Genomic DNA, 18,618 nt, shown 5'->3' on the forward strand with positions numbered 1-18,618 from the left:
ATGAAGAACACGCCTCAATTATATGTACAATGTAATCTTCAAAATAATACCTTCAACTAAGGTTTCTGGACACGAAGGTCTGTTATGCATTTGTTGATATTTAAAGCGATAAGGTGACTCCATTTGAAAATGTATATTCCCAAGCAATCAATTCACAGTGCAATCCTCTGTATGTCTACTCAGAACTAAATCGCCACTTAATTCAATTGGGATCACTCTCAGTTTATTGTATAGTGTTGCAACTCTAATCGCTTTATAATTATCCACATCAGAACGGAAATCATAGGACTGGATTAAATTTCGAGATGGATATTTCACACCAAGCCATAAACACACCTACGTAAAAACAAAGCTCACTTGACATTATTGCAGATATATGATCAATCACAGTTTATCTGAGAGATGCTAGTTATAAATTACTTTTAAAGGAATGATAAAGGATACCAAAAAGAAGATGCACAAATAATAGGATCTGAAACCTCTTTTCATTTTTTATTCCTTTAAGTTAGCATGTCAAGTCACCTTTGCTAAACTGGAAAAGTACAGGTCTGCAGCCAGATGGGTGGCCAAAAGTGGAAGTGAAGCAGGGGATTCGACTACCTTCCTTTTACAAATAGAAACACTGTACGTTGTCTATGGTAAAGACAAGGCCAAATAGCCACTTATATTTATTTCGCATTTAAGAAAACTGTCTAACTTTTCACAGTCTTGATATACAAATCAATAGGTATAACTTACACAGGTATAATCATGCAACCATTGACACATAACCAATCCAGAAAAAAAAACACTTTCCTAGAAATCAGCATGTGTGCATCCTTGAAATGTAGCTGACACTAACCAGGCACCATTTCAGAGAAAGCTAGTTGGCACTTGACAGATAACAGCAGCTCTAAAAAAGGGCAATTCAACCAGCCCACCTTATCGTCTTCCTCTTCTGTGTAATAGCATCCCATCCTCCCCCCTCCTTTGGAGCATCTTCTTTTGTATGCAAGTGGAAAATATCATGCCAATATAACTTTGTACTTCTCTAACCCATTGGCAGGTGTTAACTTTAATGATCAATGCATAAAAGTGCTCAGTGAGGATTGCTCAGGTGCGCCATCTGGAACGATTCGTTAGTAGCCGGTTATTTTCGAGAATACATCCTTTATTCCTTCCTCTGTTGTATATTTTGGGCATACACACATCAGGACACGGACCATTTGGTCAACAATCCCACTATGAAGACACAGCACAGATCCTATTCCTAGGAAAGTCAATCAGAAAAAAAAATCTCCATTCGTTCCGATGAACCAATCTGCAAACCTTCAATTTTGCCTCCTCCTTGCACGCATGCCTAGTTGTTACCGGAAGATACCGGGACAAAGGCGAAGGATTGGCAAGTTCTTGAGCTTCCGTTATCGCGCACGCATGCGTGTTTCGGGTCGTCTGAGCCTTTGTGGGTGTGCGCGAAGCAAGCTGTCGTCCGTTGCTCTCTGGAGTTGGTCTCGGAGAGCTGTCGGAGCCAGGCTGCCATTTTGTCACTGGCGGACATTGTGCTTGTAAACTGGAGCGCGGAGCGAGTACGCCCTGTTGCTTGCGGGCGGGACGCGACGCCTCTGCCCTAGAGCCGCCGTTGCCCTTTGGGCGGATCCGGCGAGGAAAGGGAAAAGCCCCTGGGAAGAGGCCGCGGAGTTCGCCTGACGACCTTAGATAGATGCGCGGTGTGTTTCCTCTCCTCCCCTGAGAAGCCGAGTCGCTCTCGCAGGTTCATGCGCCTCAGACGGGCCTGGTTAGTAGAAGTGAACTGTTGCAGTGTTGATGCGCGCGTGCGTGCGTTTACGAGTGTAAGATGAGGCGAGGCTGGCTTTGGTGGTGGCCCTCTCGGCTGCAGGAATCTCCCGCGCTCTCCTCAGATTACCTACGATGCCTGCTACTGCTGTGTAGCATGTTTGGGCCGAGGGATATTCTGGTGGGTGGTATTTGAAGGTCGATTAATTTTGGAGTGATCGGTACCAGGGTGACACTGGTGACCGTCGGAGGAAAGGTCGAGCACATCTGTTTCTCTTTGGCTTATACATACATATATACAAGGTGATTATTTTGCGCGTGCCTTCCAAGTCGTGGTGATGAGTCCGCCAGTGGAAGAGAAGAATTGCATCTCTATTTAAGGTTGTTGGTTTGATCAGTTACTCTGTATCCGGTGAAGGTAATCTCGGACTTGGAACTTATTTTCTTTTGTTCTCCAAGGCACAACATTTCTTATATCACGTCTGCTTGGTTGATTGGGTTAATTACAGTATCTTGGAGCGCACTGGACCATTCTGAATCCGTTTTCACTAGGAGAGTTGTGGAATTTTACAGGAACGGGCATGTGAAGACTACACTGGACTAAGAAAAATCTGCTCTTATTCACATCTTATTTTATCAAGTGATTTTGTCTCCTGGTGGCTGCCTTGAAGCTATTACATGATTGGTTGCTCTGATAGGCACCCATTGACTCGGGGGCAGGAAATGAAAAAAATATTTGCTGCTCAAAAGGACATATTTTACCTACTTCTGACATACAGTGAATGATATTCCTGACATGGTTGTTGAAGTCAGCATACCTGATATCTCAGAATTGTCCTATGTTCATTATTCTACAAATGAACAAATTGACAAATCATCTCAGGAGGAGCAGAGCAGAAACTTTTCTGATAGCGATGACATGAAGAAATAGTTCAAGTAGAGGCGAATACATGGAACTTTTAACAGGAAATGATACTGTAGCTTCCTCTTAACTTCCTCACAATTATACAAGAATAAAATGCGCAAGGTTTTTTTTTTTTTTTTTTGACTGGGACTGACCATTCTGCATCTATTCCATCTCCTCCATGGAAACACTTAAACATCTGTGTACATTGGATAATATAATATGTTTTTTCTCTTTTTCCTTTGGAAGCTACTTAGATCTTCCATAAACTCACAAGTTAGTGTTTGAAGTGCTGCTTTGGAGATTGGTAGTGCTGTTCTTCTGAGAAGGATGTCTTTGCAGTGGGACTTAGACTTGGGGAAGCGTGCCTTGGATAGTAGCTTCACAGTGCAATTCCATACATGGCAACTCAGAAGTAAGACCTACTGAGTTCAGGTGGAGTTAGTCCCAGTTAAGTGGTATAAGATGTAGCCTTAACTACTTATTGGATGTTACATATCTTTATCTCTTCTATGTTACTCATCTAAATCATTACATGCCTTATCTATACTCGATAGCTAGGAGTTGCTGCATAGTCAACTTCTAACCTTGGATCTTGTTCAGTTAAGGCCTCAGATCTACTAAAACTTGCCTTATATACATCTTAGCTGCCATGGAGGTCCTTGTTGAAACTGGGAGGCAAGGTATATTTTGATCATTAAATATAATTGGTTCTTTGTGGTTGCCAATGAAACTTTTAGAATAGTTGTCACTGGTTCCTCAGCAGGAGTTTTTATGTAGTTTATGCCTCAGAATATGAAATTGCTGCATTGAGCCTGTGGGTAATGGATTGTTTTCCATCTCCATTAATATCAATGGGAATATGGCCATTGATTTCTCTGTGATATGGGTATCTCTGCTAGAGCACACAGATCAGTCTTCTCAGAATAAAAGATGTTTTGATAGAACAGCTCAGATTGTATTTAGTGCTTTTGTGTGAATGAAAGGTTGGTTCTTGACTTATTTTTGGAATTGGTTGAGAGTGAGAAGTTTCAGTCTTTGACCTTTTTGGTCCTGCAAATTAGTCACAGATGACTTGACTTCTAGTAATAATGATTTGTTAGAAGAACATTTAAAATTGACTGTGTTCCTGTGTTAAAGTATTAGACTGTAGGTTGTTTTGTCACTAATTAGGCCTGCAGTTTTGTGTATGCTTATTTCTGAGTAAGATCTGGTGAATTCATTGGAACTTATTACCAGGTTAATTTACGCAGGATTGAGCTGCATAATTTTCTGTTACTTTCTCCTTTTACATAGCTTATGGAAAGATTGACTTGGCAAGGTCACACACAGATTTTTCTGGAGGTAGTCAACACATTGTGAACTTTAAATTTTGCAGTTTATTCATGTTCATATTCTAAACTACAGAGATATTATATTGGATTTTTCTGGACATGATGTGGTGACATGCATCTGTGGAAGAACTAGAATGAAACATTTTCTTGGAATTTCTGATTTTTGGATTTATTTTTCTTAAAACGATCGTATTTGCATTGCGAAATTCACTCACTGGTGAACATCTTGCCACACTTTGGAGGAAAAAAAGATTTCAGAAGAACTGGATGCCTCTATTTTTGTGTGAGACTTCATCTTTCAAGGCCTACAGACATTAAGGAGAGGTTTTATATACATGTTCATCTCTTGAAGATTAATCTTTTCATTGTGTGCTGAAATCAGTTTAATCAGAATGTAAGAACATCCTCCTAAAATGGATACACAAGCCAAGATCCTATTCAATTGAAATTGGTTATTCATAATTATTTTCTGCATCTCTGGAATGGAAAAGGACCATCACTTTTTATTTCTTACTGACTTATTAATGTTGACCATGGTTATGGATACTCCACAGTAATGTGGCATAATTTGTAAAGCTAGTTCTTAGCCATTAATTATGTTTCATTTTCTTTCCACAGTTAAGTTGATTTCACAGACTTTATCATCTTCCAGGAAGAAACAGGTAAGCTTCTAAAAGGTTAATGCTTCTGTTGTCCAAGATTTTTTCTTCCAAATGTATGGATGGAAAGGAAGATATGCATTTGGATTCCCTATTCACAAGAAAAGGATTTCTGAATTTGCTTCATTGAGGTGGGCTAGTCTGCTGATAGAACGTGATGGCTAAATCTAATAGACGTCAGTATGAGTTGCTTGGAAGTGATAAGAAAACTTTTGACATAGATCTTTCTAGTTGTTTGATATCAGATGGCATGGGACCGCCTTGATCTGTCATTTGAAGTCTTCATAGCAATTCGAATGGACTGCGATATATTCTGTGAAAATTTTGATATGTTTTGACCAATAGGGCTTTTATGACTGGGAACGTTTGTGGAACTGTTGACGATTTCAGTTTGCTATGTTTGCAAGCTTTCAGATTAAAATAGGCTTCCTATTATTCCAAATGATGGAATTATTTTTTGTTTTCATATACCTGGATCAAGGCAGGGCTTTTTGTTTTAAAATCTATAGCTTGAGGTATAGCACTTTCCCTGTGTACTAAAGGCTTGCTATCATGTATACCTTTTTGTCCACAGGTGATTATTGCTGTGGGTTGAGCTCAGAATGGCTGTAGTCATCCGTTTACAGGGGCTTCCTGTTGTTGCGGGTTCTGCAGATATTCGCCGTTTCTTCTCAGGATTGAATATTCCTGATGGAGGTGTACATATCATTGGAGGAGAAAAGGGGGAAGCTTTTATTATATTTTCAACAGATGAAGATGCACGACAAGCAATGAGCTATTCAGGAGGATATATTAAAAATTCACGTATAGAATTTTTTCTCAGCAGCAAGACAGAAATGCAGAATATAATAGAAATTAATAGGAAAAGATTTGATCGTGGTGGAAGAGAGACACTAACTGGGTCAAGGCGAATAGCTTCCAGCAACTCAGGAGCATCTGGAGTTGGCAACCTTTCAAATTTAGTTGCAGCTATTAAGAAAGGAATTAGTAAATCAAGGTATGATTCTATGGATCCTGTGGAGCGTGACTTTCATTCAAATGGCTCTCGACACAGCAATATGGATGTTTCAAAATCAAATTATAATCAGCCCAGGGGAGAGTCAGACAATGTTTACGTATTTATACGTGGCATGCCTTATTCTTCAACAGAAGATGATGTGTTCACTTTCTTCTCTGGATTACAAGTGGAGGAAGTGATCCTGCTACAGAGCAATGGTCGAAACAATGGAGATGGTGTGGTAAAATTTGCTACGTCAAATGATGCCAGAAAAGGGCTACAACGTAATAGGGAGTATATGGGTGCAAGATTTATAGAAGTGCACCCCTCTAATGAAGGAACATGGATTAAATATGGTGGAAGACTGCATGAAAAGATGGATTATTCTTTCAACACTGAACATTTTGATCACAAACTGAATAAAGAATTCTATTCTTCAAGCAGAGAACACTCAAGAAGAGAATCAAGCTACTCATCCTCAAGAAAACGCACACGTTCACGGTCTCCTCCAAGGAGGATTATGTCACATACCCATTCACAGTCTCCAACAAGGAGAGTTATGTCACGTACTCATTCACGGTCTCCGCCAAGGAGAGTTACATCACGCACCCATTCACGGTCTCCTCTAAGGAGAGTTACAACACGCACCCATTTGCGGTCACCTCCAAGGAGGGTAAAAACACGTTCTCGTTCACCTTTCTGTGAATCAAACCGATCTTATTCACCTCATAACAGAGAGTATTATATACATATTAAAAATCTGTCTGCTGCTGTTGAGAAGAGAGATTTGATGGTATTCTTTGGAGACTCAAATGTAACTAGCAACCAGATTACATTCTTAAAGCCACATGATAATGAAACACGTAACAAGGATGCAGTTGTGATGTTCAAATCAGAGAAAGCCTATCAGGCTGCTTTAAGTCTTCATAAGCATGGACTTTTTGGTCGACAAGTGCACATTTTCCCAATTTCCAAAACAACGGTGTATCAGTTAACTGGATCTTCCGTAACTAAAAGATCACCAGAAAGACATCACCATGTAAAGGAAAAAAGTAATCGTGATGGGTATTCTGTTTCAAAAACATGTGTATATGTAAGAAACTTTCCATTTGATGTGACAAATGTTGAAGTACAGAAGTTCTTTGCAGGATTTAATATTGATGATAGAAATATTTATTTACTTTATGATGACAAAGGAATTGGACTGGGAGAAGCATTGGTCAAATTCAGATCTGAAGATGAAGCACGGAAGGCTGAAAGCTTAAATCGTCGGCGGTTTTTGGGAACAGAGGTACTCCTAAGATGTATACCTGAGGAGCAAATGCAAGAGTTTGGTATTAATGTTTCACTGATGTCAGATGAAAAGATGCAGAGTCATCTTCATGCATATGAAAAAGATGAACACTTCTACTCAGCTGGCTCACCAGAACCGTCCACTCAGAGTAACTTAAAGCATGATTATAGATGCCCATCGGATGAATTTATCTATTCTCCTGATAATTTTAGAGGCCCTCCCCCATTTACAGAGTTTGGCGAAGGTATTCCTGGAAGTTTTCCGGATAGGCACTTTATGTCTGACTCTAATTTCAGAGGTGGCTCAGATCATGTCACACTGATTAAATTAAAGAATATACCATTTCGAGCTTCTCCTAATGAAATTTTGGATTTTTTCCATGGCTATAAGATCATACCAGAATCTCTTTCTGTGAATGAGAATGAATATGGTATGTCTTCTGGTGAAGCTGTTATTGCCCTGATAAATTATAATGAGGCAGTAGCTGCTGTTAATGAACTAAACGATAGGCCAATTGGCCAACGTAAAGTCAGGTTAAGTTTGGTGTAGATGAGAAGATGCCTAGGAGACAAAGTGAAGACCTTTATAGTATTAATACACGCAAAATAACAGCAACATTTTTACTTGGAAAATGAAAGAAGTCACATTGAGCTGTTTGTAATTAGTTCAGTCCAATTTTAAAGTTTCAGCAGACTTTTTAGAGTTGAATCAGGGCTTTAAAGATCATATTGGATCATCTTCACAGTTCTGCAAGGTGTTGCCTTGCAGTATGCATATTTTAATATAAAAATATGGCATTGCATGCATTTTGTTCATTCCATAGCTGCATGCACATTTAGTTTGTCTAAATGAATTGACACAGTTCAGAGCTATTACAAAGCATAGATTGTGTCACCCATGTATATACTAACAAGGTGATCCACAGATTTTGGATTTTTGCCCACTGTCATATTCTGTGGTATCTGGAATACTTTTTGTTAATATCAGCTCGACATTCCTTTTGAAATAAAAGCACATAAACTGTACTATGTGAATTATTACTTCTGTGTTGCCTATTCATATCCAATAACATTCGAGAGTCCAGATAAAACTAATGCTACACTTTGCCAGAAAATAAATGTAGACTGTATCTGCACCTCTAAAGTTTACAGATTATGTGCAATCAAAGATAACATGTTGATAATACTAGAAGAGGACTACTACTTTTTAAAACCAGTTCGTAGATGTGGTCTATGGAACTCAAAACATTAAGTTTGCTGATAACCAGAAATATTCAAGTTAGGTAGTACAAGTCAACTTATTTCCTAAGAATAGCAATCTTTATGGCTATTGGTTAGAATGGCCTAAGCTAAGAACATAACAGGGATGCTGGATCAGACTGCTCTGATTTAGCCCAACAGTGAATTTGCATTGCTGCCAGTCATGACTATGGAAGACACATAAGCGGGACATCAGTGCAACAATATTCTTCAGCTTACATTCCTAGAAACTGGCATGTGGAGGCATATTAATCTGATACTGGAAACATTGTGATTAGTAATTATTGATCGTTCATGTCAATTCCGAGGCTTCCCAAATTTTAGAGCAATGGTAGTTGACATTGCCAACCTGCTTGTGTGTTAACAAGTGGAGTGTTTCTAAAAGGCAGATAAGAGAAACAGGAGGTACAGGAAAGATCTGTGGAGAAAGGAACTGCAAGAGGAACGGACTGCTAGGATGGTAATAGTTATAAAGGATTTAGGAGTATAATGAAGAGTTGGATTTCCCACATGATCTTCGGTACTCCACAGCCTTTGTATTGGTAAGCCTCCTGATTCATCTCTTAAGCAGATTTACCATTCCTTTTCTTCTCCTCTCTGCACCACAGGGTGGGGGCTTTTGTTAGATACCAGTGTTACTAGAAACACAAAGGAGTGTTAGATGAAATAACATCTTAAAAAGTGGAAGAACTTGTAAAAGTGTTGTGAGGACTTGCTTCTTTGAGTATCTGCATCTTCAGAATCATTCCAGAAAGCTTAGCGTCTTGCTTGCAGTGGTGTAGAGACAGAACTCTATGGAATTACAAGAACAGGTGATCCAAACAGGAATGTGCAGAGAAGCACTAGGTTATCAGGGAAGTGCAAGGAGCTTTCTGTGCAGAGTGGTACACATTGTTCCAGCAACGTGGCTAGAAATGAAAGCTTTAAAGCCTGAGTACTGAGCCCTACGTAGAGCACACCTGCAGGCCTTCTGTGTCACCTGATAATTCTCATACTTGTGAGCACTTGCTACTCATGAGTATAGTTTTACTCAGTAGCTTATTCCCCAGATGAGGACTTCTGCATCTGGCTGATCCTCAACCTTAAGATGCCTGCATCCTCTGATGCTAGGTGGTCATCTGGTGTGTGAGAAGGATCTGATTTGTTTGCAAGATGTAAGATTGAAGGTTTTTTTTTTTTTTTTGAAGGGCCAGGATCCCTCTGTACTGCCCCAAGATTTCAAGTCACAGGCAGTCTCTGCAACATTTCCCAAGGCAATCCAGGCACTCTGAAGATGATTCCCCCAGAGCAGGTATAGCCCGTAGTTGCACAGGCTAGTTGGGAGGTACCCTTGTACAGTGTGCTTTAAACCTGGAGTACAGAATGTGAATGCATTGCATGTGGCCTGCAAAACTGGCAGAGGTGTGCCCAGTTTTCCCTGTAGCCTAGCTGATGAAGTGGGCAAAAGGAAAAATGCTGGACAGCAATCTTCATAGGGATTACTGGGTGCAAGATGAGTGGGATAGAAGCTTTTATTTAATCCCTCAGTGGGCAGGGAGAGGAGGTTCAAGTCTTCCAGTCCCTGTCTGTTGAGTGTGCAAGCAACATGTGGGCCTCAACTGAACGCCAACATTGGATGCAGTACCTGATGCTACAAAATTTGTGGATCCCTGCACTTACTGTCTTGAGCAGGAAATTCCTACCTTACATACCAAAGAGTAAACACTGGGCAGTGAGCAAAATAGAGTACAACTTTGCTGGGTTAGCAGACAAGGGCATCCTGCCACTATCCAAGCAGACTTCTTGAGTTATTTCTGAATTCAACAAGAGCTCTCCACAAAACCAAGGCATTTGACTCTGTTTTCCTGTGTAGATGAAAAAAGTTAAAGGGGCAGTTTGGTCTGTAGAGATGATTAGGGGGTACACTTCATCTAATGCCTTGCTATGGAAAAATGGCTTAGTGATCCATTTTTAACTCCTGATTTTAATAAAACAGAGTCCTAGGGCAGTATTCAGCACTACTGTTCAGCTTATGCTACTGATGTAGACATTCATATAAATGACTTCCAGCAAATGCCAATACCTTGTGCTGGAATATTGTGCTTCTCTGGAAAACATAGTGCATATAATATACTGTGTTATTAAAGCTTGTCAAACTTGATTATTGTATTACACAGCAATGTACTGTTGGCAGCATAGTGTTAATTCTTAATGTGGATTTATCTACAACTGGAAGCCCACCAACGACTGCAGCTCAGTATAATGCTTAATTTTCTGATATTACTAATACCACTGCTTCTTAACCTTTAATGTATTGCAGACCTTTGTTTTAGTTTGCTGTTCTTCAGACAACTGTATTTCTTTATGATTTATACCTTATAGGAATAGATGCTTCTTCTGAAATGAGTCAACTACAGTCAAGTACATCTGTCTAGATTATGTGAGGAGAAAGGTAAGGGGAAGCATTTCTAGGTATAGAAATGAATTTGAGCCATTTGGTTCAGAGCTTTTGCTTCCCCTTTAACCTGCATGTTCATTACAGTTCCATCAAGGGTACATTTAATATTTGTCACTTATTCTGGAAAAAGCTTTCAGCTTTCCCTCAATCCCATGATTTTGAGTTTACCTCAGTGTATTGAGGATCACAGTTTAAGAATCAATGAGACTGAGGAAAGTTACTACTTTATGAATACTTATTAATACAAGAGAATTTATTTTTATTATTTCCAAATGGCTTAGATATTCCATAATAGAAGTCTCAAGCAAATTTGAAACTCATGCAGAAATACTGGCATCTGTAATACTGATAATACATGCAGACATTTTCATATAAAGAGATACTGCAAGGAGAATACATCCCAAATATCACCATTTTCTATATTGTATCTATATCTAAATTTCAATAAAATATAAGTTGTTAGAAGTTATGCTTCTGGAAGGCACTTCTAGTGAGGGTACTGAAGCTCAATGGAGAACAGTTTAGTTCTCAGTTTAATTGCATTGTTTCTGTTTCAAATCAAGTGTAAAGGAGATTCAACTACATTAAAGATTAAAACAGCTGTTAGAAAAGACCTTTAGTAGGAGCAGGCACAGATATCTGCTTGCTGGCCATTGCCAGCACCCCTCAGTATATGGCATGTTGCAGAATGAGGTTGTGCTAGGGTTCTGTGACAAATATCTTTCTAATACTTGCATTTTAGAATTATAGACAGTTGTATTCTGAAAATTTCACCAGCAGCTAAATTGCTTCCACAATCAATCTGCACAGCTTGTGAGAATGAAGATGAATTTGGTTACTATGATCTAGTAATTAAACCAGAAAATTTGTTCCCTTGTGGTTGCAAATGTTTTTTCTAAGAAGACATTCTAAAAAGATAGCATGGTTTCTGGAATGTATGAAACCCACACAAAATTCATTGAAACTTACTGAATTCCTCACATACATATACAGAACTAAACTAATTGGCATAACCTTCATTTTGTGTCTACTGAAAGAGCCTATTGTTAGAAGACATTTAAATTTCACACTCTCAAGAATACATAAGATAGGTAACAAATACCATTTTGTTTTAAATGATCAAATCATCCTTTACTGCAATGTCAATGGATAGTCTTAACATCTAGGATTAACCATCAACACAAGGAAAAATGTTTAAAGAAAAATTACGGCTTCAAAAGCTATCTTTCTTCTTTGGTGGTTTCTAATTCCTCATCTTCATCTTCTTCCTCCTCATCATCCTCTTCCTCCTCCTCCTCCTCTTTCAATCGATTCCTAGAAATGTGCTACCACAGAATATAACAAATCATAGACTTATGGATAAACCTGAGTTGGAATTGAAGAATAGTTTGCATTTTAAATATTACCTTTTTTAAAAACAGTATTTCTTGTAAAAATTGTGCATTGTTTGTAGGTGATAATATACAGCAGTGGTAGGATACCAATGATAGGAATTTGTGGCTTGTGACTGAATGATCTTCATATGGCCCATGGTATTTATGCTCAGCCTTTCAGGGAGCAGCCCCTGTTCCATCTGGAAGAGCAGAATGCATCTGAAATGCATTTGAATGCCTTCTAGCACTATGTGGAGAGAAAAAATAGTGGTCGCAAAAGTGGGGGTTTGGCTTTGTCCAGTTTTTTCTCTAGACATGCCCTCTGTTGGATGCAGTTCTTAGTGATTTTTTCCTGCTTCACAGGGGGGAAAAAGATGCCCACAATTCAAGTTATATTCAAACAACTGTTACCACTGTACTTCTACCACTGAGTTGTATACACTTAACAGGTAGCCTAATGTTAAATTGCTGCTGGAGAATTTAGTAGTAGTTTATTGTTGCTGCTGCTTGGCTGAGTGAAAAAAAGTGATGCAAGTGCTTTGAGGGTATTCAACAGCAGACAGAACTGACCACTTTTTTTGTTACCATGATTGTTGTATTACTGTTAATGGAGATACTATTCTGTCAGGCCTGAGGAAGGTAGTAACCTTTTCCACTTCAGAATTTGGGTAGGACCTTGTACAACTTTCATTGCCACAGAATACCAAGGAAGATACCAATATTTTTCAGCTGGATTTACAGAATGATACCTCCCGCAACAGTTTACCATCCTGTAACACCCTGTGAAACCTGTTGCACCAGTAAACAGCATTGTACCAGAGACTGCTTATGCTATTGCAAGATAGCATAATTTATCTTAGCAGCAGTATTAAATACTGCCCAGGAAGATCAGAAGGTACAGGTTCTTACAAGAATATATACACAAATTTTCCCATGCGCACTTCCAAATTTGAATCCAATACATGCTACTCGGTGGTACTTATCTTGCCACTTTCTCCTTTGCTCTGAATAATTTTGATATTTCAGAGCATATTACTAAACTGGCAGTCGGTTAACATCTAGAAGGAAATACTATGATTGGCAGGCACTAGCATAGGTTTATCAAGAATAAATCATTCCTGTGAAAATACTTGTTGACAATCTGATAAATTATGTGCTGACAGAGACTTCTGGTAGGTAGATCTTGGGACTTAGGGCTGTAGAGGGGATATGACATAATGTTGGGAGGGATAGCCAACACTGTAGAAGTCAGAATCAAGATTTGAACCATCCTGAAAGTCTGGAACATTGAACTAGAACCAACAGAGATAAATGTACAGCCATTTATTTCAATGAATAAAATTAAAGGAACAGAGACCTGGCTTGGTGGCAGTAGATGGGAAAATGATGTAGATGTCTTTATTAATCAGAAGCTCAACATAGGCCAACAGTGTGATGCAGCTGCTAAAAGATTTGATGCAATCTTAGATCTTAAGCTGCATTAACAAAAGTACAGTATCCAGGTAACTGGTCCATTATATTCTGCAGTAAGACTGCAACAGGAATATAGCATCCACTTCTGGATGCAGGATTTTAAAGGCCAGGACAAACAGTACTAAGTCTAGGTTTGTAAGGGGTCAAGAAACAAAAGTTCTTGGAACAATGGTTCAAAAAGCTTGGTGTGTTAATCCTTTAGGGGAGATGACAGATTCTTCAAATATCTAGAGTAGATTTGTTCTCTGCTGTTCCAGAGGGCAAGTGTAAGGGTAGACATTTTCAGGGGAGTACATTTTAGTTGAAGAGAAGTACAAACTCTGTTCTGAACCAATGGAAGTATTAGGACCATATTGTCTTGCTTGACAAATAAAGGGGGAAAACAGTGAAGTGATAATACCTATTGAGCTATTAGATGGGATCGGGTAAAGCTATAGATTTCCAGGTACATCAAGGAATGCAGATTCAGAGCATGGTAGGGTTAAGGCTCGCTTTTCAAGATACTTCGACAGTATAATCATGGTTTCTATATTCAGCCAGTCTTCTCACAAGTTATGTTCCCCAAATGAGAAATGTGTCATATCAAACACAATTTGAAATTTACTTTTAGGTTCTTTCCTGTTTGATCAAAAGTCAGCTTCTAATCCTAATGTTTAAAAATGAACTGTGTATGACTTTTTCCATACAACTGGTGTAAAGTGTATGCCAGTTTTACCAATATTTGAGAGTGATAGTTCTACTGTCAAAACAAAAAAATTAAAGAACTTTCAATATATCCTTCCTAATACAAGATTGTGAGTGTAGGGAAACATGCTTCACACCTTGTACAGAAAAGACTTTTTAAATCAATACATGTAGGTTTTTATATCTTGTAAATAATTTGTAACATCTTGCACATTTGAAATTAGGCAAAGTAGGTATTCAAAGGAACAAAAAACCTGACATGATTTTTTTCAGCTGTGACAGAACAGGAGATGAATGGAAAACATTCTAGAAACATTTCCTAGAATTTTGCTGAAGAACACATTCGCTCTTTTTGTCCTACCTGAACCATTCCAGCACAAGTTCTGGGTGAACCAGTTCTATGAAGGGGTGACTTTGAATTTGCACGGACAATGTCCAAACGTGACTGATGGTCTGGTGGATAAAGTGAACTCCGAAACACCTGTCAAATAAGCTACTGTTCAGGATATATACTAGTAGGTGGTGGTTTTCAAACTTTCTATGAACTTTTTCTACACTGATTTGTTTCTTAGAGAATCAATGCATGTCTGCCTCAGCATATTGTATACTCATATGAGGTTCTGACCAGACCTCTTATGCTTCACTCTTCCAGTCTATGGAAGTCAGTGTGACCCAATCAATATACATCCAGTACTTTCCTGAAGCCACATTTTTAAGGGAGGGCAAGTTTCCATGGTAGCCTCTCCATCTTTACTGAGTTTTTAACTGAGGACCATGGTATTTATAGTACAGCAGGACCCCTTATCTGTGCAGATCAGTTCCAAGCCCCCCAGCAGATGCCTGAAACTGCAGAGAATAGCAAACACTGTATTATACTATATATACATTTCTTTTTTCACAATTTTATTTGTGAAACGGCATACAGGTTTTTCTTTTCTTAAATAAAGAATTTTCCCTTACAGGAAGCACTTTACAATTTCTCTCTAGCACTTTGGAACTTCTCTTTTGGTCCAAAGGCAGCTGCAGTTAACTGAAAACATGGTAACTGAGCCAATGAATATGGAGGTCCTGCTGTATGTCTTAAGAAAATGGCACAGTACAGCAGCCCCAGGATTTTTTGGCTTAATTTAAATTCTTGGTTTAATTTGATTTAATTTAACTCGAAGTCTGAGATAGCATTTGTTGATACACATTATTCTAAATGAGGTTATTTTTAAAATATCAAGACTTCTTATCTGAAACATTTCTAGAAAATATTCTAGCAAGGTATGTGATATTCATTTTTAATATCAAGGGTTGTTTCCCAATAGGTTTCTCCTGCCTGCAGAACAGCTTCCTTTGATGGGATGGACTGATTCCTCCAGCAGCCTCTCCAATTTTCTCTGGAAAAATGGGGGATTCTCTGGAATAGGTTTGGAGGGAGAGAGGAGAATGGGAAAGTTCTGCTGAATAAGTGGACATCTGCTAGATTGAACACTTACTTTGTGATTTGAATCATGTAACTCTAAGACTGGGTTCACACAGCATGGCAATCCATTGTGGGTGAGTTGTGAGCCATGGTGAGTAATTGTGTTGTGTGAACCTGGATTGCTTCTTGCAAGGCAGCTTGTTCATAGGCAAGAAGCCATCCTGACAACCCATGGCTTGTTGTAGGAGCTTTTCCCAGGTTGCCAAGTTATCTGAACCCAGACAACTAACACTGTTGTGGATACAGGAAAAACAGTGAGCAAATTGCTTGGCAGGGGCAGCAGAGTCCTCTTGCTGCTTTTTCCAAATATTCCTGGGCCGCTGCTAGTCAGCCTACCAGTGGCATCATGAAGCAACAGTCATTGGCTCGGTGTTCTCTGCACCAGTCACAAGCTCTTTTGCACTCATTGCTGCTCCCTCCAACCTCTTTACAAAAGATTACTCTTTGCAATCTCAGAGGTGGTAGCCCTCCCAAAGTGCCCAAGAAGCATAACAGAGAGGCTGTCACTGACCCCCTCCACACTTTCAAAATAAGTTTAAGCACAAGAAATTTGCACGCACGTGTTACTTTTTTAATGATTTTAAGTCAGTCTTGCACAAACAGGAAGTCATTCCTGGGCATTGCTGACCATGGATTTTTACATAGAGATGCTGTAAATATGTTCGCTTTCTACTTTGCACTTGCCTGACAGGTGTCAATAAACAAGTTGCCAAGACTCATGAAAAAGGGGCGGAGACATTTTCTCCTTTCTTCATGAAATAGTTCCCATTGTCCCCACTTTTTCATCCTTTGCCAAGACTCTTTTAAGTGCTCAGGAAAGGAGGATACCCTACTCCATTTTTTTTACCACTGTCAAAAGCTAAAACTTCCTTTTAAAATGGGGATTTAAGCAGTGCTAACAAATTGTTTTGAAAAGAAACATTCATGGACAATCTATATATCTGCATCTGTACACCTGTGCAAGACAGACTAATTTTCTTTCTTAAAAATCATCTAAAATACTTGGGCAATTTTTTGTACTTAAAAATAATTTTTAAAGGGTGGTGAACCAGTGACAACACTCCCATGTGCTGCTTGGGCACTTGGAAGGCTGTAAGCTTGGGGATCATGAAAAAAATCTCTGGAGGGAGAAAAGGGGGAGAAAAAGTAAGCACAAAGTAAAAGGGCTTGTGTTCACAGTAGGGAGAGAAAAGAAAGTGGCTTTAGGCACCAAGTCCCTTGGGATACTAGGTGGAAGACTGAGGAAGAAGTAGCAGGAAGGAGGAGAAGCAATCCACACTGAGTTGGGCACAATGTGGGCTGCTCCATGAAAACTCCAAACTCTCTAGATTATTTGCAGAGTATTTATTAAAAGCTTTTGTATGCCGTCCTTTATATAAATGTCTCAGAGTAGTTTAATGTGTTGTGTGAACTCATCCTAGTAGAACTATCATGTGTGAGTTCATCATTAGGCATTTTTTAATATTGTCAGTGAGATGTAGGTAGGTCAATAGCATAAGAACTAGAAAAACTTAGCACTAAGGTTTGGGTGCAATTAAACATGCTGAAATTTTGGTTTGGCTGTTGTCATTTTGTTTTACAAAAAATGTTAACTATCTTCCTGCAAATGATCAATCTCGTTTCTTACCTCTAAGTCTTCATTCTCATCAATATTTTGTATACTTTGGAAGGCAGCAGTATAAATCTCTAAGGCTTTTCCATGGAATAGCATTTCAATTGTTATAAATTCAGAAAATATGTCCTAAAAACCAAATAAGATGAAAAGTGTTACATTCATACTTCAGTTTTTTTATCTCTAGCCTAAAACCAGACAATGTCACTGTTCACAGGCTTTTTTTTTTTTTACTGTGTGTCAGCATGTTAGCACATGCAGCTTGAATGTTTCTGCAACTCTTTGTCCCAGCAAGAGTAGGTAAACAAAGCAAGGATGCACAATCTCTGGATTCGTTAATATTATGTCCAAACTCAGAACTCTAGCTTGTCCTTCCTTCAGTTGTAACCCAAGTTGTGCTAATTCTATGCACTGTATGCCTCAAATGTTTAAAAATCCTCAATTCCGATACTTTGGTTTGAACTGGCATATCAACAGTCTGGACTCTACACATGAACCCTGCCACACGTTAGGGAACGCCCAGAGAGATAAGGCCCCACAACACAGCCCATATCAGAACTGCATGCTGCCTTTCCCTTCACTTAATATTCTAAAGATTTCTCCATGAGTACAGATGTACACAAGAGCTCTCTCATGTAAAGATACTAAGCCATGTGGTCTTGGAAACCCCTTAGCATATTAATTTAATGTTTGGATGGCTCATGTGAAGACCCTTTTCTGATGCCATTATAGAAGTCGTCTGAATAATTTCTTAATCTCAAAATGCTTCAAAGACTGATGCATTATACTACAACAACATACCCACCTTTATATCTTTTATTTTTTGTTTTTCAAAGTTGTCAATGGTTTCCTGCAACTGCTGACTTGTTCGGCTAGCATCCAGTGAAGCTCTCTGTAATTCACTTTCAGCCTTAAAATATAAATAATGATTAATTATACCACAAATAGATGTCATCCTTTAACTTTTTATTTAGAATTATTAGGCTGCCCTCTAAAGGCAAATGACTATGGCTGTAGCTCCTAAAATAGCATTAATCAATTGACACGTACGATTCCACGTTTCAGAAAGTATAACAGGTCTTATGGAATACATTCAAAGCTAGTTATACTACAGATTTATTACTACTTCGAGAGAATTGTAAACTGTGCTTATAGAACAACTTTGTGAAAAATGTTCTGGAGGTAATAGTAATGACCATTTGTCTAACAGGTTAACTGTTTTAGGATGCAGTCTTGTGCATGTTTAGACAGAAAAAAGGAAACTGTAGAAATCTTTCTACCAAAACATGTATAGGATTACATTCTAAAATATAAAAGAATCACATCTGTTTGTTCTTGATTAACACATTGA

At 38.7% G+C, this 18,618-nt stretch overlaps 2 protein-coding genes across 6 annotated transcripts in view; one reads left to right on the plus strand and one right to left on the minus strand.

The window, feature by feature from the left end:
• CIBAR1 (CBY1 interacting BAR domain containing 1) overlaps positions 1–18,618 on the minus strand; it is a 29,455-nt gene that overhangs the window by 4,142 nt on the left and 6,695 nt on the right. For 2 of the 5 annotated variants that reach the window (XM_044423776.1, XM_044423774.1), the window contains exons 6-9: positions 18,073–18,177; positions 17,283–17,396; positions 14,549–14,668; positions 9,405–11,982 (exon numbers count right to left, since the gene is read on the minus strand). In XM_044423776.1, coding sequence (XP_044279711.1) covers positions 11,878–11,982; positions 14,549–14,668; positions 17,283–17,396; positions 18,073–18,177 — 444 coding nt within the window. In that variant the 3' untranslated portion in view covers positions 9,405–11,877. Of the gene's footprint in view, positions 1–6,805; positions 6,978–9,404; positions 11,983–14,548; positions 14,669–15,116; positions 15,590–17,282; positions 17,397–18,072; positions 18,178–18,618 lie in introns of those variants that run through there. The other 3 variants (XM_044423775.1, XR_006414042.1, XM_044423777.1) reach the window with 3 other exon arrangements.
• RBM12B (RNA binding motif protein 12B) lies at positions 1,437–7,986 on the plus strand. The gene is made up of 3 exons (XM_044423773.1): positions 1,437–1,774; positions 4,630–4,673; positions 5,245–7,986. The coding sequence occupies exon 3, from the start codon at positions 5,273–5,275 to the stop codon at positions 7,508–7,510; it is 2,238 nt and encodes a 745-aa protein (XP_044279708.1). The 5' UTR covers positions 1,437–1,774; positions 4,630–4,673; positions 5,245–5,272; the 3' UTR covers positions 7,511–7,986.

This window comes from Varanus komodoensis, unplaced genomic scaffold, assembly GCF_004798865.1.
Source record: "Varanus komodoensis strain SLA01 unplaced genomic scaffold, ASM479886v1 scaffold14_1, whole genome shotgun sequence".
Lineage (NCBI taxonomy): Eukaryota > Metazoa > Chordata > Lepidosauria > Squamata > Varanidae > Varanus > Varanus komodoensis.

What these genes read in the sequence shown, in the direction of transcription:
- RBM12B (XM_044423773.1), top strand. Translation starts at nt 5,273, where the DNA reads ATGGCTGTAGTCATCCGTTTACAGGGGCTTCCTGTTGTTGCGGGTTCT.